This window comes from Saccopteryx leptura, chromosome 6 (assembly GCF_036850995.1).
Source record: "Saccopteryx leptura isolate mSacLep1 chromosome 6, mSacLep1_pri_phased_curated, whole genome shotgun sequence".
NCBI classification, from domain to species: domain Eukaryota; kingdom Metazoa; phylum Chordata; class Mammalia; order Chiroptera; family Emballonuridae; genus Saccopteryx; species Saccopteryx leptura.
In genome coordinates this window covers 189,348,133-189,372,940 of record NC_089508.1, presented here as the reverse complement: position 1 = coordinate 189,372,940, position 24,808 = coordinate 189,348,133, and the positions used below count along the sequence as shown (strand labels likewise).

The window sequence follows — 24,808 nt, the reverse complement described above, 5'->3', positions numbered from 1 at the left end:
CAAAATGAAAGTAAAGAATGGAAAGAAAGAAATGAAAGTAGGAGAGTCACTTCAACCTGAAACTCTTTGGTCACAAGAATAGCAAAGCCATGAGTTCAGACAGCTGGGGAGGAACAGCAAAGTACGAACTGCAAAACAGGAAATCCGTTCTTGGCTGGCTGTCAGAAAGCCATGAGCTGGTGAAAATTTAGATCCATTTCAACTCTTAATTTCTTTAAATGAATAAAGCCTCCCAAATGTGAATTACTAAGATGCTGCTCTCAAGAATTAACCGCCACTGCCCCAGACTTTTTAATCAGTCTGGTACAATGAACCACTGCCTCCAACCTGTTCACCATCGGAACCACTTTTCATGGACAAAAGTCAAACATGGCCTGATGTTACAGTTCTATGTAGACTGTCCTTCCTCTCCAAATAGCGTAAGAGCTCTTGAACTTGCACAGACCCCAATTTCCACATCTCCGATTCCTCTAGCACCTTGGCTGGAGTAGGCACTTAAATGTTTACTGAATGATTAAGAAGAAGAAAAGTACTTACCAGTTTCTTCAGGAACCTCAAACTCCATGGCCAGTTTTATACATCCAACCTGAGTTTGAATTGCAACGAGAGATAGGAAAGCTTATAAAAATGAGCTGAACAAACACAAACACCAGATTTCCATAGAAAGCAGGAAACTAATTTATTCCAAAAGATGGCAGAAGAAAGAAATTCATCCTGAAAATAAGACTTTGGTGTCATTCCGTTGGGTCGGATCTCTCCTCGAACATGCTGTCCTACGGTTGCTGCACTGGAGTCTTATTGTCTTGTGACAGCTTTTAATCACTTCACTGATTCCATGTCATGGCAGGCAGGAGCCCTCTTCACATCCACAGGTCCCAGGAGAGAGAGCCGCGTGTCTCAGAACAGCTCCTTCCGTCTCAGAAGAGTGCGGCAGCATTCTAGGGCATCAGCCGAGTTTACATTAAGGAGGCACATAATTCAAAGTGTAAAAAAGGCAACAAGAAAAAATACTGCATTGTAGAATAAGATATTCAAATGTGGTGTGAATGTTTAAGGCAGCTGATGGTCAAAACAGGCGAGTCAGGGAAGGCGGTCTGGATTTGGAGACGATTTTGCATCTAGAGGAATTGTCTTCATGACCTGCAAAACAAAGCCAGCCGTTCCAGTAACTGGTCCTCACACCATCCTCAGGGGGCCAAAGGGTTAATTAACATCAAGGTGGTCAACCAGGCCAATCACTTAAAATATGTAGGTGTTCAATAAACTCCAGTGAAAAAGGGGCTCAATGAACGTGCAAACTTGGGTAGGTTTTGCGGGGCCATGACCGAGGTCCTGTTACCAAGGGCATTGCTAACCTAAGGCTCATAGGCAGTCTGTGTCAGAGAAAGAGGAAGAGCGAAGTGACCGAGACCGATCGTACTGGAGTCTAGTGAGTTCGCTTCAGTTTCAGGAACCTGTGTTTGCCGGCCCCTCTCACGAGGCAGCAGCGTCCCCACGGGCCCCGCAAGCTTTCCTGTCACGTTCCCAAAAGGCGCGTTCCTTGTCCTTGGTACTCGAAGTTGTTCCTAGTTTGTTCCCTATTCTTGCCACCGTAAGTGTAGATGACAAATGTGAGTTTCCTTTTCTAGAAATTTCAAGCCACACCACTTCTGCAAAGCTAGTAAACATTTACAACAGGCATCCTCACACATCAGACTGCTAAAAGTGGTCGCATAAACTCCTTTATGTAAAACTTGTTCTGTAACATCTGTGTAAATAAAGCCACAGATGCTGCTCCTGAAATAAAAAACAATACAGAGAAAATGTCTTTCAGAGGCAATTTCCGGACAAGGCCTGAGTTGGCGGGTAAGAGAACATGCTGTTAGGACACGCAGTGTGCCAGAATGTTGAGGGTTAATGCAGGTGGAAGGGGCTTGTTAAATTCAGCTGAGACATGGTTTGTGGCAGGCAGGTCTGATGAGACCGAAAGTCAAACATCACTGAGGGAGATCTGATGGGCCCTCGTGGTTTTCCAAGTCAGTGGGCAGAACCAGGGAAATCCACAGTGCAGTGTGGTAAAAGCTTCCCCAGGCCTGGGCTCCAGGGGCCCTGAAGTGGCCCAGAGACTGGTGCCAGCTGGGGCAGTCCAGCCGCCCCAGTGGTGGAAGCACCACTCTGCCAGGGGCCCTCTAAGGCAGCACCATGCAAACAAGGTCCATTCACCGCCAGCTCTAATCAGAGGACCACGCTTCCAATGCACTGGGACACACCACAGCAGGCGCAGAGGGCGGTCAGGCACCAGGGCAGCGGTTTCCTGCAGCCCCCGCTCCACAGACCCCTTCCTCTAATCTACTGATTGCGTCTCTCTTCCTCCTTTGGCCAGAGGACAGCTCCTCGCACAGACCTCAGTTCCAGGCCGACTAGGAATTTTTCTTGAATAATGAATAGTGAATACAGATGTTTGTGTGGTAATTTCCTATAAAGAACATAGTTGTTAGTCTTCCTGATCATTTAGGCCTTTCTGGACAAGTAAATAATCATGAAATAAAAAAAGCAGGTCTTCATTTTTGAAAGACCACATAGAAACCAGGGATCATTTTCACTCCAGCTCAGGGATACGGTTTAAGATAAACATGAGCGAGCGTTACGTTAAATGGCAGAGACTTGCAGTTTGATTTTGGAGTGAATTAAAGCAGAAATATTCTAATCATCCTTCTATTTAGATGGGGTGGGGGAGGGGAACTCAGCAATGAATCCATGTTCTCTGTTTGTAAAATTAGGGCTCACAAAGGCTATTTTCAGATAAAACTGAGAACAAAGACAACATAAAAACAGGAAGGCCAGAACCAGGAAACCTGTTCAGGGAGGGATGCTTAACTGTATTTTTTGTTCAAAAATAGATGCCATTTTTATCTTGATTTTTTTCATTTCAGATAAACTCACGAAACAATTCCTTGTCTATTGTTATGTGTAAGGCATGTACTTTAGGATATGAACTATAAGAGGTATTTTTAAGCAAACCAAGGGTGTATGTATCTAACAAGTAAAGGCCAGACACTAAATGAGTGGCTGGAACTGAGGGGCTCGGTGCGCTGAGGGAGGGAAGAAATCACTGGGACACCAAGCGGCCTGGCAGCGCAGGGCCCTGCAGGTGGGCACCCCAGAGGAACAGCAGGAGGATCAGGCAGGGGAGACTGAGGGGCTCGGTGCGCTGAGGGAGGGAAGAAATCACTGGGACACCAAGCGGCCTGGCAGCGCAGGGCCCTGCAGGTGGGCATCTCAGAGGACCGGAAGGAGGATCAGGCAGGGGAACTGGGGAACTGAGGGGCTCAGTGTGCTGAGGGAGGGAAGAAATCACTGGGACACCAAGCGGCCTGGCAGCGCAGGGCCCTGCAGGTGGGCATCTCAGAGGACCGGCAGGAGGATCAGGCAGGGGAACTGGGGAACTGAGGGGCTCAGTGTGCTGAGGGAGGGAAGAAATCACTGGGACACCAAGTGGCCTGGCAGCGCAGGGCCCTGCAGGAGGATCAGGCAGGGGAGACTGGGGAGGCTCAGAGTGAAATAAGAGCAGAGAATGTTTGCAAAATAGTGTTTACGACTCGCTTTCTAAATTCATGAATGTGGTCGGCAGTGAGAGGCAGGAGAAGCTAAGGAAAGCTAATTAGGCCAAGAACATGGAAACAGTGGGGCTGGAACCAATGGCCACGAGGCAAGCAGGAAAAGGCCGCGAAGGAGGTCGGAGGGCGGTCCGGGAAGACCTCGGCTGCCAAGTTAACATCACCCACAGATTAGTCATTCTTATCTTTTGTGGCTTAGGGACCTTTAGTGACCCTGATAAGAAGCTGTGCTTACAAAAGTTTGCATAGCATTTCAAGGGGGCTGGACCGGCTGAACTCAGGGACCTCAGGTAAAAAACGTCTGCTGTCGCCCTGGAGACCGACTCAGGATTCTGGGGCAAGCAGTGGCTGTTTTGGGAAGTGGTCCATCCAGCAGGTAACAGGGCGCTGTTTCATAGCTGCACTGACTGCAGAGACGGGGAGGCCTGAAGAGGAGCCACCGCAGGAACCCGAGCTCTGGTCACTGGTCAGAAATGAGGGCGTCAGAAGGAGGAACAGAGACACTACCGAGATCAACTGGAGATGAGGAAGAGGAGAAAGAAGTGACTGACAGGTTCTGACCCGAAGTGACAGGGAGAACTATGACATCGGGAACTGGAATGGAGACACGACTCGGTCTGAAGCGGCAGCGGACTCTCCAGGCAGAGATCAGGGTAAGAGCCACGCACTGAAACCACAGCTTACACTACTGAGCTTGTCACTAGTGGGCTCCACTCCCACCTCCACCGGTCAGAACCCCTTCTGAGGCTCACGTGAAATCCGCACTCAGTGCTATGCACCTCATGAACACGCAATTAGTTTTGGAATGAATAGAAAAATAGCTCCCCTAGGGCGGGGGCCTAATTACCCGTACCCTCGATCCCTCTCCTGTCCAGACTTTGTTAACACAACAGAACGTCTGCCCTTTAGGGCTGTGCAACCAGGTAAGCTCATCTAACGTTACAATGACGAGGCAAAGCAACCAACTTACAGGACACTGGGTCTAAAGCCAAATCCACTCCAAGGAATCTATATACTGGTGTGACACGCCCAAGGCTATAAAAAAATGGGACAAAAACAGCAACCTTGACGTGACACTTCCATAGCATGAGGAACTCGCCTGGCAGAGCAAAGTCGGAGTGAGCACTGTTCTGAGAAGCACCGGGCCAGTCTGCCAGCCGATGAACACCAAGTGCTAGTACTCAGCCTACCATCAGTGCAGGGAAGAAAATCATGGCAAGGAAAGTGACTAAAGTGGCCAAAGACTGACTTAGGTGTTTACGCTGTTCAGATCAAGTCAATTTCATATGTGTACAATTTTTCTAAAGCTTTCAAGACCATTCCTCATTTTCCTCTTGCTGAGTGCCATGTCCAGGTTACGTCTCCCCTTTTTCAAACCTAGGCTCTTAAATCACGTACAAGAGGCCTGACCTGTGATGGCGCAGTAGATAGAGCGTCAACCTGGAACACTGAGGTTGCCGGTTCGAATCCCTGGGCTTGCCTAGGTCAAGGCACAAAGGGGAGTTGATGCTTCCTGCTCCTCCCCCCTTCTCTCTCTCTCCTCTCTTTCTAGAAATGAATAAATAAAATCTAAAAAAAAAAAAAAATCACATACAAGATCAAACACTTTTCTCTACCAGATGAAAACAGGCCTAAATCTGGGTTCTGCACTCCTTTGTCATTCCACAACTGTATAAAAATTCAAAGTTCAAAAGGGAATTTAGCCTGACCAGGTGGTGGTACAGTGGATAGAGTGTAGACCTGGGACTCCGAGGACTCAGGTTCAAAACCCTGAGGTCACCGGAGGAGAGCGGGCTCATCCAGCTTGATCAAAGACATGACTCCATGATCGCTGACTTGAGCCCAAATATCGCTGGCTTGAGCAAAGGGTCACTGGCTCAGCTGGAGCCCCCCAGTCAAGGCACATATGAGAAAGCAATCAATGAACAACTAAGGTGTCACAACTATGAGTTGATGCTTCTCATCTCTCTCCCTTCCTGTCTGTCCCTGTCTGTCTCTCTCTCTCTCTCTATCGCTTAAAAAAGGGAGGGGGGGGGAATTTAGCCTAATCTTTTGAGTTTACCAGCAAGCAAAGTGAAGTTCTGTCTTAAAGAGTTCTGCTTGCTCCAACGCTGTGCAGGCGTTAGCTCTCTTGATGTGGTAACTCCAAAGGCCTAGAGTGGTACTGCCGTAACCACTACCTCAAATGCAGCATAAACGTGACATGGGGTTCATAATTAGGGTTCGCCCGGCTGTGCCCTCCTACTTCCTGGAAGCTTGCTTTTATTAAAGGAGCAATCTTTAAGACAAGGGTTTCGAGCAGCAGCCCCAGGTGGTGCTGTGGACGCGAGTGCACATGTTAGGAATTCGCCAGTGAGGTTAAATAGCTATGAGGCAACGGGCATCCTGCTGTACTGGTGGTGGGAATGCAAAAACAACCCCTGCAGAGGGCAATGTGGCAACAGCGAGAAAAAGTGCTTTACTTTTAACCCAGAGACTTCATTTTCAGGGAATCTAACCCAAAGAGCACTAGCAAAAACAAAAACTATTACATGCACAGGATGGCATGGGGCTTTATTAGTAATAGCAAAGGACTAGAAACAATCTGAAAGGACTCCCATCGGTGCTCTTTGGGTGTAATCTCGACTTCAGATAGCTATACACTGACGAGAAGCGCTGGGCAGTGTCCAGTGCAAACACAAGGTATAGGACAGTACATATAATATATCCTTTCTGTGACAGCTGTGGGTGCGTGGGGAGGATGCAGACACACACACACACGTTATCCTAGGCAAAATCGAACACCAGGAGGATAGACTTCTCTGAATATATCTTGTTTATAATTTTGACTTTGGAAATATGTTTTACATATTTAAAAATAGGCCCTGGCCGGTTGGCTCAGTGGTAGAGCGTTGGCCTGGCATGCAGGAGTCCCAGGTTCGATCACCGGCCAGGGTACACAGGAGAAGCGCCCATCTGCTTCTCCACCCCTCCCCCTCTCCTTCCTCTCTGTCTCTCTCTTCCCCTCCCGCAGCCAAGGCTCCATTGGAGCAAAGATGGCCCGGGTGCTGAGGATGGCTCTGTGGCCTCTGCCTCAGGTGCTAGAATGGCTCTGGTTGCAACAGAGCAATGCCCCAGATGGGCAGAGCATCGCCCCCTGGTGGGCGTGCCAGGTGGATCCAGGTCCGGCACATGCAGGAGTCTGATTGCCTCCCCGTTTCCAACTTCAGAAAAATACTAAAAATAAAAATAAAAAAAAATAGCAGCAAATAAAAAGATTACTATGAATTAAACAAAAATAAAACTTAAGTTATATGTGCCATGGGATAACAAAAGTAAATAAATAAGTTACCATCTTTAGGAACCAAGATTTTCAGCATATGTGAATGATATTCAAGTATATAACCAAAGAAGAAAAACACCTATAATTTTAAATTTGAATTAGAAATACTAGTATGAACTCATGATTCTTTTTCATCTTAAAAGCACACACTTCCTGGCCCAGTCCGCTGTAAACACTTAGAAGTTACAACACCAAGCAGATATGGCGTGCCTCGCAATCAGACGGTGGTTTTAAATTAAAGACCCTATTCCCACTGAAAGGACAGGGCCAGCGGGGCCTGAGGACTGACGAGTGAACCAGGGTCCCTTCAGTGGGAAATTCAGAGAGCCACAAGAGGACCAGCTGATTCCAAGCCTGGGCAGGAAACTGAAGGGTCAGGGACATCTTGATATTGCCAGAAAGTAAAGAAACTATCAAAGACTGATACCAAAAGGACATAGAAGCCAGTCTATACAGGCTCCTATCAGTCAAAGAAAGAACAATTAAACATAAAAAGGATAATAGATGTAATTGATTATAATTAAAAAGAAAAGAAAGCCTCCTTAGATACTGCAGAAGAAACTTGAGCACCAACAACTTACTCTGAAAATTAAATTAAAAAAAAAAGATTTAAATATGTATTCTGCTTTTCCTATATAATCTATATTTCAAGGTTATTAAACAACCCTAGTCGATGAGGGAAAGGTCATATTCATAGAAAGAGTTCAAATGAAGCGGTCATGCTAGAACTCAGAAAAATCACTATTTTGCAACTTCTACAGAAACACTTAATTCAGGCGAATTATCATCAATGGACAAAACCACTGGATGAAAGGCTGATGGAGAACTTTGCAACTGGAGAACCAGGCATCGTTACCTGAGCCCACTGATCACCGCAGCATCACTAAAGGCAGGAGAGACAGGCGCCGTGGGTCTCCTGCCGGGCAACAGAGGTTCCCAGAGAGGCGCCCCACCCTGAGGCTGCACCAGAATCCAGTCAGGCATTTAGCACTGTCTTCCTTTTGTCAAAATGATGGGGACAGAGGAACAGACTAAACCACTGGTTGTCTGACTCTCCGCCAACGACTAAATCTTTCCACTCTGATCCTCAGAACCAAATAAAAGCTGCAATTTTAAGACCGGTTTTCAGAAAGCACCTGTCTCTATCTAGAGCATTCAGACATGCTCTTAATTTCTAATCTGCCAGCCACTTCTTGAAGCTGCTGAGTCTTGTAATACAACCAACACCGTCACTTCTCTGAGCTATGTCCAAAAGACTGCATGCAGAATTAACCCCGTACATCAAACTGGATTTGAAATGGCAGGGTAATAGAATTTACAAGACTCTTATGGATAAATCCTTCACTTAAAGCAAATGATCTAAGTCCCATATTTACTCCTGCTCTTCAGATCATGCTGCGCGCAGCAGCCTGCCCTTGCCAAGTGTTAAAGTGGTCACCAAATTCTCAGAAAAAGTCACGGCAAACTCGAGCTGAGTGGCGGACAACACCGATGGGAAAGGTCAAGGGTACAGTCACCTTGATGGCTGAGCTCTGAACAGCGGGTCTTCTTCCTCAAGGCCAGTGATGCTTGAGATACCAGATGGTTTCATTTTTCAGCTGGGGTCCAAAGAGAGGGTTGAGCTGGGCCAGAATTGCAATCAGCCAACTGAAAGAACGGGGGAGGGATGACAACAAAAGTGGTGAAATCATGTGGGAACAGGACCATTTTCAATTAAGATTAAAAAAGAGCTTCAGTAAAAAAAACTTAAGCCTATTCTGTTCAGAACAACCTTCAACACAAGTTCTTAACACACTGTGCTAACAGGAGCCCGGCTTATAGCTTATCACAACCGATTCACAGGACACACCTTGCCTTCGGTTCGACACATATTACAAAGCAGTGAAGCTTCACAAAACACTCTCCTCATCTTTCTTCATTTTCTTAATTATAATATCTCAGATTTTCTGAATTCATGTCTCTTTACCTCTGAGTGTTTTTACCTAATCTCAATGCGTCATCATCACAGCTCCCAAGCTTAGGAATATGGGTGTTACTCCATCCACTCTCCAAATGCTAACACCCACAACCCACATGACACACCCACTCTTACTGGGATAGCGAGGTTACATTTCAGCCCACCGCCTCCCAACCAGACTCTAATACCTGAGCACCCCTTCCCTAACCACCATCACCACTAAAATAGGGGCCTCGGGAAAGCGAACCACACGGGCATTAAACTCCCCCTGTGCACCCCCAAACCCAAGTGACAAGATAGTCCTCTGTATTATGGACTAATTATGCAGGAAGTACAATAGTGTTACATATAACCTTAGGGTGAGAAATGAAAAATAGCACTGAAATTGTCTTTAACATTTTCTTATACTGCTCACAAATGGTTTTATATCTGACATAGCAATTAATATACCCAAGGAAGTCTGAGAACCACTGAGCTAGAACCAAAGCTAGAATAATTTTAGGGCTCTGAATTCCCCTATAAGAGGGGAAGTAGCCAGACTCAACCAGGCCATTATCTGGTCGGATCTCTATTCTTTCATTTGCTGTCATTTTTAGAACTCTTCCAATCAAAGAAATAAAAAAGCAGACTCCGATCACCGATGGCAGCACCGCACCAGAAGCCTGCACCTGCAGACGCAGTGTCCCCCCCCACACAAAAGGTGGTTTTGTGACAGGGAACATGACACCTGAGGAAATCAGGCCAAAAAAGATACCTCACGCTGACTCACTTGATAAACCAAAAGTTAATTCAGATGAGATTCTCTGATCTGTCCTTAGAACTAGAGTATTAAACACAAACAAAATACCAAGGCATGTAGTTGGCTTGAACATCCATCTGACAGTGTCATAAAAGAAAGGGAGGACGCACAAGCAGGCACTGGAAAGATCTGTGGCTGCAGCGCACACTCACGGTGCAGAGCCGAGAGTCATGGAAAATTCCACACAGACCCAGGACTTCCCCAATCCCAGCAGGCAGGAGAAGCTGACTTCGAAAACAGGCGTCAGAGCTTTCGTAAGAGACTGAAGCAACCGGCTATACTCAGACATCTAAATAAAACCTATGTTAGAACTTCGACTAGACCGTCTCCTTTCTTCACCAAAAACATATAGTACAGAGTGAAACACCAGCTCCCAGCACTTTGTATGGGGCTGCAGGGCAGTGGTTCTCAATGCTGGCACACACTAGGATGACCCAGGGAGCTTCTAAAAAACCCTGATGCTCTACTTCACATGTAATCTTTCTTTTAATTCTCTGGTAATAAAGCTATGGAAACTGAGGCAGGGAGAGGCTAAATGATCTGCCTGTGGTCACAACAATAATTAAGAGCAGCAGCTCCTGAACCAGAAACCCAGCCAAGGCATCAGGACAGCGAAATCTAACTCAATCTGGGGGTTAAAGAAATAAAGAATCCATCTGTTGATTATTGATTAAATCCATGACAAGTCTTTGGTACCTGAGGTAAAGAATATTAGAGGCAAGAACAAAGTCCACTTTGTTTGCTCAGATTAGTACTGAGAAACTCTTTTGAATGTAATATTCTATTTTTAATGCTTCGATTCAAGCAAAACATCTACTTAAAAGCACGAAGTAACCACAGTTCAAGAAAGTTCCTTGGGAAACAGCCCAGGCTGGTCATCTGAAATTTCATGGAGGAACTATCCCCCTCTGACCAGCCAAGCTCTGTGCCTGTCCTTCCGACTCCCGCCTGACTTGCAGTTTCCCTTTAAAGCAGAGATACACGGTGGAGAACTGGGAGGGGAAAAATTCCAGCCTGAATTGATGGAAGTGGGTGGATGAAGAGGTCATGTTCCAATGAATCTATTACTTCATGTGTTCAAGGAGAGAGAACGAAACGTACCCTCAAATCTGCCCAAACTGTTCCACATGTCCCTGTACATGAAGTCCAGGCTAATAACCAACCATCTGAGATTACTGAAACGGCTGGGTGGCTATGGGGCAGCGACGTCTATCTGCAGAGCTGAAATCCACGTTCCTCATTCTAAAGACAAAGAAACCAAGTCCAGGGGACACAACACCTCCGAGTGAATCAGTGACAGGCTCGCTAGATCAGGCTGAAACAAATCTCCTGATATACCCCACAGTTATCACCAACGCCCTGCCCCACGTCAGACTCCGGGGTGTAAAAAGGAATGAGAAGGGCCTGGCCTGTGGGGGCGCAGTGGATAAAGCATCGACCTGGAACACTGAGGTCGCCGGTTCAAAACCCTGGGCTTGCCTCGTCAAGGCACGTATGGGAGTTGATGCTTCCTGCTCCTCCCCCCTTCTCTCTCTCTCTCTCTCTCTCTCTCTCTCTCTCTCTCTCTCTCGTTTTCCCGTCTCTAAAATGAATAAATAAAATCTTAAAAAAAAAAAAAAAAAGGCAAACAGGAATCCGGAGAGGAGCCAACCCTCACGAGGCCCCCGAGGTGTAACAGGCAGCCCGGGCGGCAGGGGACTGAGCCTCGGCAGACACAGAGCTCTCACTCCACACTCACTCCCCAGCCACGTGTCATGAGCTCAGCGTTGGTTATTAGAACCCTCAGCATAAGGTCGGTCCTCCCCCCCAGAAAACACTACACGCAGCTCTCTCACATCGCACTTTGTTCTTTTGTTTCACATTCAGATAGGAGAGCCGGGAACGGGGCGGTTACTGCCCGCTGACGCACGTATCAAGCAGATAAGTGCCCAGCTTCCCTGCTGGAGCAGAGAAGCCTGGCAAGGACTCCTCTTCCGATCCACTGTCCCTCCAGCGAGGGCCATGACCGGAGTGACCTCAATCAGTGGATGCCTTAAGAGACAGCAGAGATGCAGAAGAGCGACTTGCCCTATCTCCACTAAGGTGACCTCTGTCATCGGCCCTCATCCCAACCCAATGACTCCAATTCTTCCAAGGGCAGCATATTATTAGATGCTATTTGAAAATATGGGGTTTAGCACAACTCTAAGCCTCAGTTTCTCTTTTTTTGTAAACTGAAGATAATAATTTCTGCCCCAAAATGTTAATAAAGAGAGAATATAGGAAAGTGCTCTGTGGAGGAGTTGACAAATGGACATCTAATAAATACTAGTTATTCCTTCTCTTTCTCCTGAGCCAGCTAAAATGTATCCAAGCACAGAATGAAACATCACCTGTGCACTTGACAAAGGAGTCTCTCATGTAGCACTGAGGCATCCTGGTCTCCCCCTCTCTTCTGCCCCCCCTCCCTGGCAGGTAGAATCTAGGATGTCCCCCAAGATCCCCAACCCCTGGCATACACACTCTGTCTGAACCCAAGACAGTGAATACAATGATGGTCACCCTGTGATCAGTTTACAGCATACAGCTGGCTTTAGGAGGAAGTCCTCCTGAGTGGACCTGACCTAACTCGGTGAGCTCCTAAAAGGGACTGGCTCTCCCTGACAAAAGGCATTTGGAGTGTGTGTCACTTATAGTTTACTGCTGACTAGCTCGAAGCAGGCCCTTTAGTGTGTGCTCTGTGGTAAACAAACGAATTCCTTTTTCTGTCCCTAAAGAGCACGGTGCTGCGCTGTCTCAGTAGAGGGAGCTGAAGGGACTCTGTGGGCAGGCCAGGGGGTCTGCGGGGTGGGTGTGAGGACACTCAGCAAAGGCTGCGCAGGCTGGGCCCTGAACATGGCTGCCCTTTGATCTCATAGCCTCTGCCTGGAACTAACCTTCCTGCAGCCCTTTTGACACCAAGACCCGAGTCGCTGCGTGGCCCACGTGCTCTGAAGTCTCCTGCACTGGCACAGGGACTCCGCTACACAGCCATGCCACTGGCTACCGGATCTCCCGCCTGTGCCCAGAGGTGGTCTACTGCTTGCCCAGCAACACCAAACCCACAGGCTTCTGTTCTCAGGGGCTGAACCACAGCTTCTCCAGTGGGCTCTGAATCCTTTTCAAGTGTCTTTGCTTGGGCCTCCCTCAACCCCAGAGTATCATACACAGTTACCTTATATCTTACTTTCTTCGACTAAATAAATGATAATAATTGTTATACTCCCCCTGTCTAACCTATTGTGTGGCTTTTACCTCCTTATTAGACTGGGACTGCTATAGGATGAGAAGTTTACATAAAGGAAACTCTCTGTTGCTGGCTTTGAAGGTAGCGCGGCTGCACAGCAAGACATGTAGGTGGCATCTAGGAACTGAGAAGGGGCCCCAACCAACAGCAGCAAGGTTATAGGACCTCAGTCCTACAACCACAAGGAACTCAATTCTACCACAGCCATGGAAGCTTGGAAGAGAAAGTCATATATATAAAATTACAGGGAAAATGAACAGCTGGCAGCCAACTGTATCTAAATACACATGGAAACAAGGCACAGCATGAGTGAGAAGCAGCAAAGAGCAGACACAGACATGTAAGGGCTTCAGATACTGGAATTATCGGACCCAGATTATAAATAAACTATATCTTAAGAAAAGAGATTTAGGCCTGGCCTGTGGTGGCGTAGCGGATAAAGCGTCGACCTAGAACGCCTGGTCAAGGCACATGTGGGAGTTGATGCTTCCTGCTCCTCCCCCTCTTTCTCTCTCTCTCCTCTCTAAAATGAATAAATAAAATCTTAAAAAAAAAGAAAAGATTTTAAAAAAGATAAGCCTAAAATATGTTTAGGGAGAAGAAATAAGGAAGGAAATCGGGGGGGGGGGGGGGGTGAGAGGGGAACAAAGCTGTGAAAGAAGCAAAGGAACTTCTGTAGAAATGAAAAATAAAATACCTGAAAATAAAAGCATCAATAGGTAAAGTTCTGGTTCGGATAATAGCAGAGCAGCTTGTATCAGACTCCTCTTGTTTTTAGACTCATGTTATAGACAGTAGTAATAAACTCTGAACAAAACACGGAAACCAACTATTTGATGGTAGTAGAGATTGGGAATCTCAGGAAATAAATTAAAACTATAAAAAAAGAACCCAATGAAAATTTTAGTACTAAAAAGTATAACATACAAAGTGAAAAAAAAATCTTTGGATGGGCTTACTACCATATTGGTGATGACAGAAGAAAGATCAACAGAACCTGAAGAAAGATCAACAGAAACTATCCAATCTGAAGAAATAAGAAAAACAAAAGTCTAACATACATATAATTGGAGTCTCAGGAGAAAAAGAATGTAACAGAAAAAAAATAGAAGAAATAGAAGCTGTAACTTTCTCAAATTTTGTGGAAAATATTAACTTAAAGATCCAAATAGTTCATAAACCCTAACCAGAATAAATTCAAAGAAAACCAGATACACGTCATAATCAAACTGCTGAAAACCAAAGATAAAAAGAAAATCTTGTAACATCTAGAGAAAAAAGAATGCAAAAAGAAAAACAATTACTCAAGGAAACTAATAAGAGAAAATCAAATAAATAGAGATATACCATGTTCATGAGCAGAAGACTCAGTATTGTTAAAATGCCAGTTTTCTCCATATGGATGTATATTCAACACCATCCCAGTTGAAACCTCAACAGGATTGCCCTGGCAGGTTGGCTCAGTGGTAGAGCATCGGCCTGGTGTGTGGAAGTCCGGTTCGATTCCCAACCAGGGCACATAGGAGAAGCGCCCATCTGCTTCTCCACCCTTCCCCCTCTCCTTCCTCTCTATCTCTGTCTTCCCTTCCCGCAGCCCTGCAGCCAAGGCTCCATTGGAGCAAAGTTGGCCCGGGCACTAAGGATGGCTCCATGGCCTTCGCCTCAGGCGCTAGACTAGCTCCAACTGCAGAGGAGCATCGCCCCAGATGGGTTAAGCACCACCCCCTGGTGGGCATGCTGGGTGGCTCCTGATCTAGGGCATGTGGGAGTCTGTCTGCCTTCTCCACCTCCCACTTCTCACTGGGGGGGGGAGGGGCCTCAACAGGATCTTTTCATAGAAACTGCTACATTGATTCTAAAATTTATATAGCTATTTTAGAAGTAAAATAACCCTGAAGAAAAAACACAGTGAACTGAGACTTCCTGATTTCAATACAAAGCTACAACCAAGAGAGTATTATCATAAGACAGAAGAGATCAACGAACAGAAGAGATACTCAGTCTGGAAACAGACTCATACATATATGATCAAGTCATTTTGAACAATGATGCCAAAACAATGTAACGGAGAAAGGGAAGTCTTTAATCGACGGTGCAGGAATCAATGGTGCAGCAATCAACAGTACAGTGGTACTGGGAAACCAAACAAACAGAGCCTGACCCCACCAGTCTAGTGCCAATGGCCCTGGGAAGCAGCATGCCTAACTGACAAAGCCCCCTATTACCTTGCTGCTATGAAAAGCCTCAGGTCCAAGTTCTTGCCTAATACAGGAACTGTAAGAACTAAGCTTAACAGAGCTCATATATTCATTTACCTCAGAAAATAATTTTTCCCAGACTTCCCAGGACCATCTACTATGATCCAATCCCCACCCCCCCCATGCTCTGCTCATCTCACCACTGGACCCAACATCCGGCCCTCTCCTTTCCCCCAACCCTTCCCACTGAGTTCTCTGTAACTGGCTCAAACAGCCACCACTCACTCACCTCCTCCTCCATTCTCCCCCTCCCAGTGCCTCCAGCTCCCCTGAACTCGGGCTCCCTGGAAGCTCTCTCAAGCAGAAAGGGCTTACACCCGATAACACACACTTTGGCGATGGGAGCACTAACTTCGCTGCGCCGTGCTGCCTCCAGACAGTTCTGTCGCACTCCTTTGGGGGACTGACTTTCCCTTTGGGGTGCTTGCCTGCTGATTTTACTACCCTCTGATTCCTTCATGCATTCTGGTCACTCCCTTAATTCAAGAGAAGTTTCAAGGGTGGCCTTTTTGGCCCTTCCTCCTTGGCACAGCTATCTGCTGGCATTGCTCAGCTCTGGCCCTGTCCTCTCCTCTTCCGTCCCGCAGCAGGACTGACATCTGGGGCTGAACAGTTTTCTGCTGAGAGGAGAGGGCTGTCCTGTCCTCTGTGGGACCTACCGGATACCAGTAACAGCCCCAGTAGACAACCACTGCCTTAGGAAACTGGAGACGGTCTCATGGCCTCAAACATCTCTCCTTATATTCAGTTTCCCATCTGACACCTTAGAAGTTTCACCGGCAGGTCCATCTTAGCCTGTCCCCATCTGAATTTTTGTTTTGACATTGACTTTCCCCTGCTGAACTATTAACACAAACTGGTCATACTGGCAGAGATCCTGGCTTATTCAGAGCTCAAACACGTCATGCCCCACAGCATCTAACCTTCAACTAGAACAAACTGGTAAGGGGAAAAAACTGCGACAAACAGAAGGCCATTTAATAGTCCGTGAATGTATTTCAAAACAAGACTTCATTTAGGAGATCCAGTTTCTTTGGGTGTGTCTGCCTTCGAAAGAGGCATTTTCAAGAAAATATACTTACTAGCCTCAGACAGTGAAGTTTTCTTTGACTTTCTAATCTATTACAGAATCCCACCCCTTTGTGGAATGAGGCAAGGAAAATACTGAGGATTTGAATTCCACCATACGTTTCTAGCAGGTAACTTACTAAGTAAAATACATAATCAAGTTTAAAGGAAAAGAAAAATCAATTTCAAAAAGTCTATGCCATCCCGTTCATTCCCCCATAAAATAACCTCCAGAGCATTTCATGTCAGAACTCTGCGCTAATTTCTGAACACACTAATGAGAGCACCAATCCACTGTCAACAGCTGCTGCGGCCATACTGGAACAAGGGAAGAAAGAGAGGTAAGGCTTGCCGAAAGTTCTCAGTCAAGTCAAAGACTAAAAGTGGTATCATTTCCAACCAAGTCCAGTTATTCATTTTACACCTGAAAATGAAAATAAGAGGTATGAGACTGACTGGAAATTTTTTTGGTGGTGTTCTAAGGAGAGTTAATGAAAATTAAATTTCAAAGATGGAGAATGAGAAAGTCAGGAAATGTTTTTGTCCCATCTTGGTTTAACCTGAAGTTATTCCTCTGTGCAATCATTTTTTCTTTCTTTCTTTTTTTAAGACCCTACCACCAACCTTCCTGCTCAAGGGGCAGAGATCTTCAGAGAAATACAAAGGCCTTCTCCACGGCAGGGCCACTCCTTGGCTCCTGGTCCGGTAAAGAGCTCCCTTGTTGGGAGTCCTGTAGGACAGTGGTCCCCAACCTTTTTGGGCCACGGACCGGTTTAATGTCAGAAAATATTTTCACGGACTGGCCTTTAGGGTGGGACAAATAAATGTATCATGTGACCAAGACAAGCGTCAAGAGTGAGTTTTAGACGGATGTAACAAAGGGAATCTGGTCATTTTTTAAAAATAAAACATCGTTCAGACTTAAATATAAATAAAATGTAAATAATGTAAGTTATTTATTCTTTTTCTGCGGACCGGTACCAGTCCGCGGCCCGGGGGTTGGGGACCACTGCTGTAGGAGACACAGCAGGACTATGAATCGGTCCACAATCACCGCTACTAAAGTGACGAATTCCCAGTGACGCCCCGACTTCCTCTCCTTTATTCATCCGAGCTGAACGCAGCTGGTATAAGAAGGAACACTCACTCGTTCCCACTTGCTAGCAGGCACACTTCCCTTCTGGAGGCTCAGCTATCATCCCCAAAAGCCTCTTTACCTCTCTCACCAAAAAAAAAGGCTAACCCAGCCAACTGTAGAATCTCATCTTCTAAGCTCTGGTGCGGAGGCAAGCAAACACCACCACTGGTTAGCAACACCAGCAGAGCGCACTAGGATTCAGCTTTAAACACTTAAAAGTTGCTCTTGAACAAGTGACTAAACGACTTGTCACAGAATCAAAATCCAAACTAATAACTGTGGGGGGTCGATTCCAATCTATACCAGGAGCTGAAATTGGCTCATCCCCATGTTTTTTAAAAAAAAATCTTGGTGAAGCCCTGGCCAGACAGACAGCTCGGCTGGTTGGAGCATCATCCTAAAGCGCAGAGGCTGCCGGTTCGATCCCGGTTCAGGGCACACGCAGGAACAGATTGCATTTCCTGTCTGTCTCTCTCTCCCACCCCCGGTTCCTCTCTTGCTAAAATCAATAAATTTAAAAAAATGTCTTTAAATCTTAGTGAAAAGCCTGAAGATAGGAGAAATTCAGATTCCGAGTCACAGACAGCTTGACTTTGCACCACCGAGTTAGATCAGCTGCTTCCCGTTCATGTGTGCACTGAACAATGGTTTGGCCAACACCAATCTTCTCTTTATAAGGAAGTTCCGGGAAGCTCGAAAGCTCTCTTAAGAAAAGACAATCTCTGGCTCAAAAGCCTGAACAGAAATCCCTAGAAGGATGCATGTTATGGTATATGAAATAGATCTTAGTTTAAAAAATAAAAAAAGAAGAATCCAACGGCCTCTGCATACTCTGAAGTGGCTATTTCCTCCACGAGCTGACTAAAGCTGGTTTTTCCCAGGGTGTGACTCGTCCACTACTCTCCATGAAAAGGGAGGAAGCAGACGAGAACTGGAAACATCGTTCAAACAATTCAGCTGCAGCCCCGCCACTTCTGACACTCATGAGGATAAAGAACAGGACTCCAAAAATTCATGTTGAGAACTACCACATAGATCCTAAAATAGCTTGCATTCAACGGTTTATAGAAGCAATATCAGCTATTCAAATAGATGCTAATTATTACACTTTTAAACTTTAAAAAAAAATTTAATTTGAAAAATTGTTCTTACTCTACTTGATTACAATTCTAGCTCAACTTCCATTTTCCAGATGAACAGAAGTCATAATAAAGAATGGCTTCATTGGCTTCATAGTGAGACACTTAAGTGAAATAAGAAGGCTTAAATACTTCACAACACTGAAATACAAAGCACCGCAATGACAATTTCTGGCTAACTATAAGCTTTACACTTGGGCCAAATAAACTGTGCTTGTGTTGACAGAGGGAGAGAGCATTTGTACAGTTCTTATGCAAATATACTTATATTTAATTATGTAATTAATTACATAATTGTAAAAATTATGTAAATGCTGCACATAGGAAAAGTGTGCTATTTTCACTCTTCAGACTAGACGTTCCACGAGGGACAAGCTTTGATGAAACAAAGCTGTCAAGTTTCACAACAATCACATTCCACTCATTTCATTTTCCACCACACGCATTATAAACGCCGAGATTGGTTTAGGACAAAACTACTAACAAGAGAAACGTACTTACAAGAGATAGCAGCAAACTGAACAGGTCACCAACATGGTGATGATAACTCTAAAATGAATAAATAAACAAACATTAGATAACTTGCAAACTATGCTGACAATGCAGGATGGCTCAAGTCCCCTCCCCAAGTCCTCAAACCACCAGGGACCATGTGCCCAGAAAGCATATCGGAACGTGTTCCAGCACCCAGACTGCTGGGCACGTCGGGGTGCGTTTGGCAGAGGTTTAAGTAAATAATTACACACTTATTTGTACTTAAAGGGACAAGTATTTATGCCACAGCTTAGATGTCTAACACAAACCCCATCAGAAACCGAACACACAGGCTGCAGTGACAATTTGTTTTGACATCCAAGTCACTACCCCATTTGGTAGTATTCTCTACCAAAGAAATGACACAGTTCTTCTGGATCCGGGTCCCGGCAAATGTCAACATTTCTAAAACCAGATTTCCGCTCATCTCTTCCCACTTCTCATCCCAAAGGATCTGCCCCCAGTCTCCTGCTCCCCAGGGCAGCTCTGCCATCCCACCTACCATCCCACCCCATGCTCAAACCTCTCATAGTTCGGCTCATGCCACCCCTGCATCCTCAGAGTCACCAAATGCTGTGGGTTAGTCCTTCAAGCATCTCTCCCTGGGTGGATTACTTCCTTTCCGTCCTCACCTTTAGCACCAAAATGTATCAGGTTTGCCTGGCTAACGGCGAGCAGAGTCAAAATGTTCTTCTCTCCCTCTCATTCTCTCCACAGTGATCGCCCTGAGCTCATCTTTCTAAAACGTTCCTTTCATCACATCATTGTGCAGCTTAACAAACCTTTCAACGCCCCCACCATGCACAGGAGTAGTGTCCAAAGAGCGGTCTCCACACCCCACACAGGAAGTAAGACTGTCTTCTAGATGGAAAGCAAACATCGGAACTCCTATTTATCTGTTTAACTCATCCTTTAGAAGTTCTGTGCATGTGTGTGTTCTATGGTTAACATACTGGAACATGCATTCATTCATTCAACAGATTTTCATTTAGTGTCTAGTATATATCAGGCTCTGGGGAGACAGGAGTGAAGGAAACAGATGAAAACTCCTGCCCTGATAGTGGGGGACAGACAACAAACAAGAGGAACAATAAACAAACAAGATCTATGTATGTATGTATGTATGTATGTATGTATATACGAACCTACCTACCTACCTACCTATCTACCTATCTGTATGCCAGACAGACAGAAGTGCAGATGGAGAAAAATAAAGCAGGAAAGAAGGATAAGGGTGTGCCGGGGTTACCTGAGATGAAAGTGCTACAAGATGTGTAGAGCCACACACACGCACTTCGGCATTCAGAGATAAAGCAAATATAAGTATGTATCAAGTACTGGGTCTACGTGATGGCTGGTAGATCGTACTACTTAGTCTTCCTACTTTTTTGTGTCTGAAAATGTTTTGCATGTTTTAAAAAAATGAGATGACAATTCATGGCACTCCAATCCCTGTGATCTCTTCCCAACCCCTCCCCCAACCGACTGCCAAGGGAGCCACTGTGAAAACCCAGAAGTTTTTAGGGACGTGTGGATTCCTAAAGAGCAGGGAGGGGAATCACACAAAACAGGACAGCAGGAAAGCTGACCCCTGCACACATTTGACTTTATCCTACCCCTGTTCAGTCCTAGAAAAGAGTGAGAAGCAGCTTTAGGCTATGCATAGATTCAGAAGTTTTTCCTTTCGCCTTTTTTTCCCTCCCTGTCTCGCCAGGTCCTGAAAACCTCCTCACCCAACTTTCTGCCTTCTGATGAGCAGGGGGTCTCCCAGGGAAAAGGATGTAACATCAAAGCCTTCCTTCCACCCTTAGGAAGGTGCTTTACTATCTCCTTAATGAAGATGTTTTAATCCTTCAAATGAAAAAGGCTCTCCTGCCTTAAAATTCACCACAGTCCTTGAAGCTATTCAGATTCTTCGAGTATTAAAAAAAAAAAAAATTATTTTGCCATCTATTCAGGAAGTAAAGGGAAACTAGTACTCATTGAGAATTAACATTTCCATTTTACAATGAGAAGAGGGGAGTGTGGAAAAGTTAACTCAATTGTTCAAGGTCACAGGGATCATCCAGCTAGGGGCAGTGTTTCTCAAAGTGTAATCCAGTAACTCCTAGGAGGCACTGTGCTTCAGGTGCTGCTCAACCCTGCCAAGAGCAGGAAATACAAGCACTGTGTGGAGGCTGTGACCTAGACCTGGATAACATAGCCCTAGCTGGTCCAACCTGAATCATAACAATAGGGCAGGAGACTAAGCAGCCCGGGCACTACAGGAGACATGTCATTGTCCTGAGCATAGCAGGGGCATCAAGTCCCGGGGCCAGGCAGAGACTAAGCAGCCCGGGCACTACAGGAGACATGTCATTGTCCTGAGCATAGCAGGGGCATCAAGTCCCGGGGCCAGGCAGGAGACTAAGCAGCCCGGGCACTACAGGAGACATGTCACTGTCCTGAGGATAGCAGGGGCATCAAGTCCCGGGGCCAGGTAGGAGACTAAGCAGCCCGGGCACTACAGGAGACATGTCACTGTCCTGAGGATAGCAGGGGCATCAAGTCCCGGGGCCAGGCAGGGTGGGCCTGGAATGGAGGACTTTAAGAAAGGAGTGGTCAGTGCCACCGGCACAGTGATAAATGCTTTTGAGTATGAGGGTTGGAAAGGCAGATGGTAGTGTAATGGAGTTGAGGACAGAAACACAACAAAGAAGTACTTTGTTGTTCTTGAACTCCAGCAGGAGAAACAAGTCTAAGAAATTACATTTGGTTAATACGACTTGTTTTAACAACCCTTGAATTCTGCCATTCTATTTTATCTATTACAGTCTGGAAAGATGACCCCATATAACAGGTGTTTTATGGGAGGTAAGGGAGACCTAATATTACCAAATGATAGCACTTCACGTACCATTTTTCCTTCTTAAACAAACTATATTTTACTTTTAAACTAGTTGAAAGTGTTAGGTCTAATGAAAGCTGATTTCAGATGGGAAACGGGGTTCAGGTCACAAAATATTAAGTAACAGTATTTTCTTTAATAAAAGCCAACAATTAGCCACTCAACAGATTTTTACTGAACGCCTATTCTGCATGCAAGGCCCATGAAGCCACTAATTAATTTCAGAAAATTTAAAAAAAAAATGGTGCATCTGACAAACTGTGACTTCAGTCTGAGATATACCCCACATGATCTTGCATTCCGGTCACTGAGAAAAAATGACTAAACGGCAAAAGAGGAACTAGAAGGCAAAAAGAAAGAAAAGAAGGAAAGGTGTGCTAAAGCTCCTTCGCAGACAAGGCCGCATTTCATACAACACAAGTTTACTTACAAAACGGATTAAGCGTTATTTAACGAGGGGGGGGGGGGAAAGAGTGCCTTTTTTAACCAATCATTCTAGGAACTTGTTACATTCACACACCGCGGCGGGAGTGCCCTCCTTTTAAAGCTATGACGCAGGGGTTTCTAAACAACATCCCCTGCTCTTCGGTAATGATCTCGCTTTAGATCGGGCCGCAACTACACACTTCCTGGCGCCCACTAGATGCCAGGCCTGGGCTGGTCGCTGCACAGGCTTGCCCTGTGCAACTGCGACAACCGTGAGCCGCAGAGGGCAGTGCCTTTTCTTTATGTGATCCCTTCCCTACTTTAGGCAAAAGGGCCTGATTTGGGTGGAGAGCAGGGGTCAAGCCGGCTAAAGCCGAACCCCAACTTCTCGTCCGGTGGGTAGGAGCCCGTTTCCGACTTACACCCCCCCACACACACGACGGTGAAGGGAGAAATTCCCCTAAAACTCCTTTCTAAGAAGGGTCCTCACACTCCGGCCAGGAGTCACCGAAGCTGCCGCGACAATGAGATAGATCTGGGGCCGCACGGGGGTCGAGGCCACGCCGGCCAGGTTCCGGCGGTGCGGGGTCGTCCCCTCCCTTCCTCATCCTCTCCCCTCCCCCTCCCGGCCCGGCCCGCCAGGCACCGCGCGTCCCTCCCCAGGCGGGCCTGGCGCACTTACCCCCGGTTGGGACCCTTAGGGATGAACCAGGGCACCAGGAAGCCGACGATGCTCCAGAACACGCTCATCACAATCAGAGGCACCGTAAGGCCGTTGTACGCCATGGTGGCCCCGGGAGCTGCCCGCCCCTGGCCCCTCCGCCGCACTTTACTCCCACCCGGAAGTGTCAACACTGGGCCGCGTGACCGGCGCGCGCAGAGACCCGCCTCCCGCGCCCACGTGACCCGCGCGCCGACTCCGCCCCCCTGGGAGCCGAGAGACCGAGTTCCGCCGTCACCTGGCCGGTCTCGGGATTACTGCTCCTTTAAGGGACGTCACTCATCCTAGAGCCCCAGAGCTAAGGGGCCTAGTCATTAGAGGCTCAGCCAAGTTTGGTAGTAAGAACGTGGCCCTTTTTAGGAAGAGTGTAGTTATTTACAGCTTTATTTTCTTTTTATGCAACAACCATGAACGAGAGTAAGTCACCGTTATAACTGTATGTATATATAAACTGTATGTATACTGTACGGGCTTTAAGTTTGGAAACCTCACCGAGCTCATTTTGAATATTTCCCTGCAGCCTACGAGGTAGTTTTAACAGTTGTCCCCCCTTTGCAGATGAAGAAACTAAAGCCCAAGGAGGAGGTTCAGGACCTTGCCCAAAGCCACAAAGCTAGTAAGTGGCAGAGCCAGGATCCAACCTCTAACGGTGTGCTATTCCAAGCCAGCGCTTTTAACTACTGCACTGTGGTATGTCTTGTGCGCGGTGCCAGGCTCTGGGGTTACAGAAATCAATCAGAACCCCCTCCGGGATCCTGCAGGCTGGTGAGGAGATAGACTTGCAGAGGGCTCCTCAATGCCATGTCAAAGGATGGTGGACCATAGTGCTGGCCTTCCCCCACGCCCCCAAGCCGGTCTGAGCTAAGCCTTGAAAGAGGAGGAGGAATTTGCCAGAACAATGAGAAGAACCTGCAGTTTCTAATGCTTGCCAAGGATTCTCACATTTATTCATTCACAACATGTGACAACCGTGGAACAGAGGAGTAAACCAGTTCTCAGAGAGGTTAAGGAGATTGAAGAAGCAAGATAGGGAACAGATCTATAAAGCAAATGCAGTGTTTCCCTGAAATAGTCACACTGTCTCCCCTCACATTACCTCCTGATTTCTTTCTTCAGCAAGTAGAAGGGATTCTTGAGTTAAATGGGAAGTTGGACTGGCAACCTCTGCAAACATGATTCCAAGCGTTTACCTGACCAGCAAGGTAAGAAACTAGTGGGTCACCTTTGTGCTCACGCTGCTCCCCAAACACTCAGCCTCGGCGGAATTTCAATTGTCCTCAAGTTCCAGCCCCAGCACCTCCTTCTCCAAAATCACCTCATTCTGTCCCTGCATCTTCTGTGGCATTGTACTTGTTCACATGTGTATCTTAACCAACCGTCTAACAGAGGGCAGACTCCTAACAGGCACTGTTCACTGATCTATGCCCCTTACGGGCACTTATACGTAGAACAGGCTCAATAAACACTTGTACAACTGAACAGAATAGTGAAGGGGTGAGATCAGCCAGAACTACTTCACTCCTACTTTCTTCCCTTTTCTTTTTTTTTTACAGAGACAGATAGTGAGTCAGAGAGAGGGATAGACAGGGACAGACAGACAGGAACGGAGAGAGATAAGAAGCACCAATCATTAGTTTTTCATTGCGCGTTGCAACACCTTAGTTGTTCATTGATTGCTTTCTCATACATGCCTTGACC

At 46.3% G+C, this 24,808-nt stretch overlaps 3 protein-coding genes across 4 annotated transcripts in view; all 3 read right to left on the bottom strand.

Moving 5' to 3' along the window:
- CREBRF (CREB3 regulatory factor) overlaps positions 1 to 655 on the bottom strand; it is a 58,405-nt gene extending 57,750 nt beyond the window's left edge. For both annotated transcript variants that reach the window (XM_066388460.1, XM_066388461.1), the window contains exon 1: positions 538 to 655. The gene's annotated coding sequence lies outside the window, so the exon portion shown is untranslated. The remainder of the gene's footprint in view (positions 1 to 537) is intronic.
- NEURL1B (neuralized E3 ubiquitin protein ligase 1B) overlaps positions 1 to 24,808 on the bottom strand; it is a 292,908-nt gene that overhangs the window by 5,395 nt on the left and 262,705 nt on the right. The gene's annotated exons all lie outside the window — the stretch shown is intronic.
- On the bottom strand, positions 655 to 23,267 carry ATP6V0E1 (ATPase H+ transporting V0 subunit e1). The gene is made up of 4 exons (XM_066388466.1): positions 23,072 to 23,267; positions 19,044 to 19,091; positions 8,436 to 8,565; positions 655 to 1,140 (listed from the first exon to the last, which is right to left on the bottom strand). The coding sequence occupies exons 1-3, from the start codon at positions 23,173 to 23,175 to the stop codon at positions 8,472 to 8,474; spliced, it is 246 nt and encodes an 81-aa protein (XP_066244563.1). The 5' UTR covers positions 23,176 to 23,267; the 3' UTR covers positions 655 to 1,140; positions 8,436 to 8,471.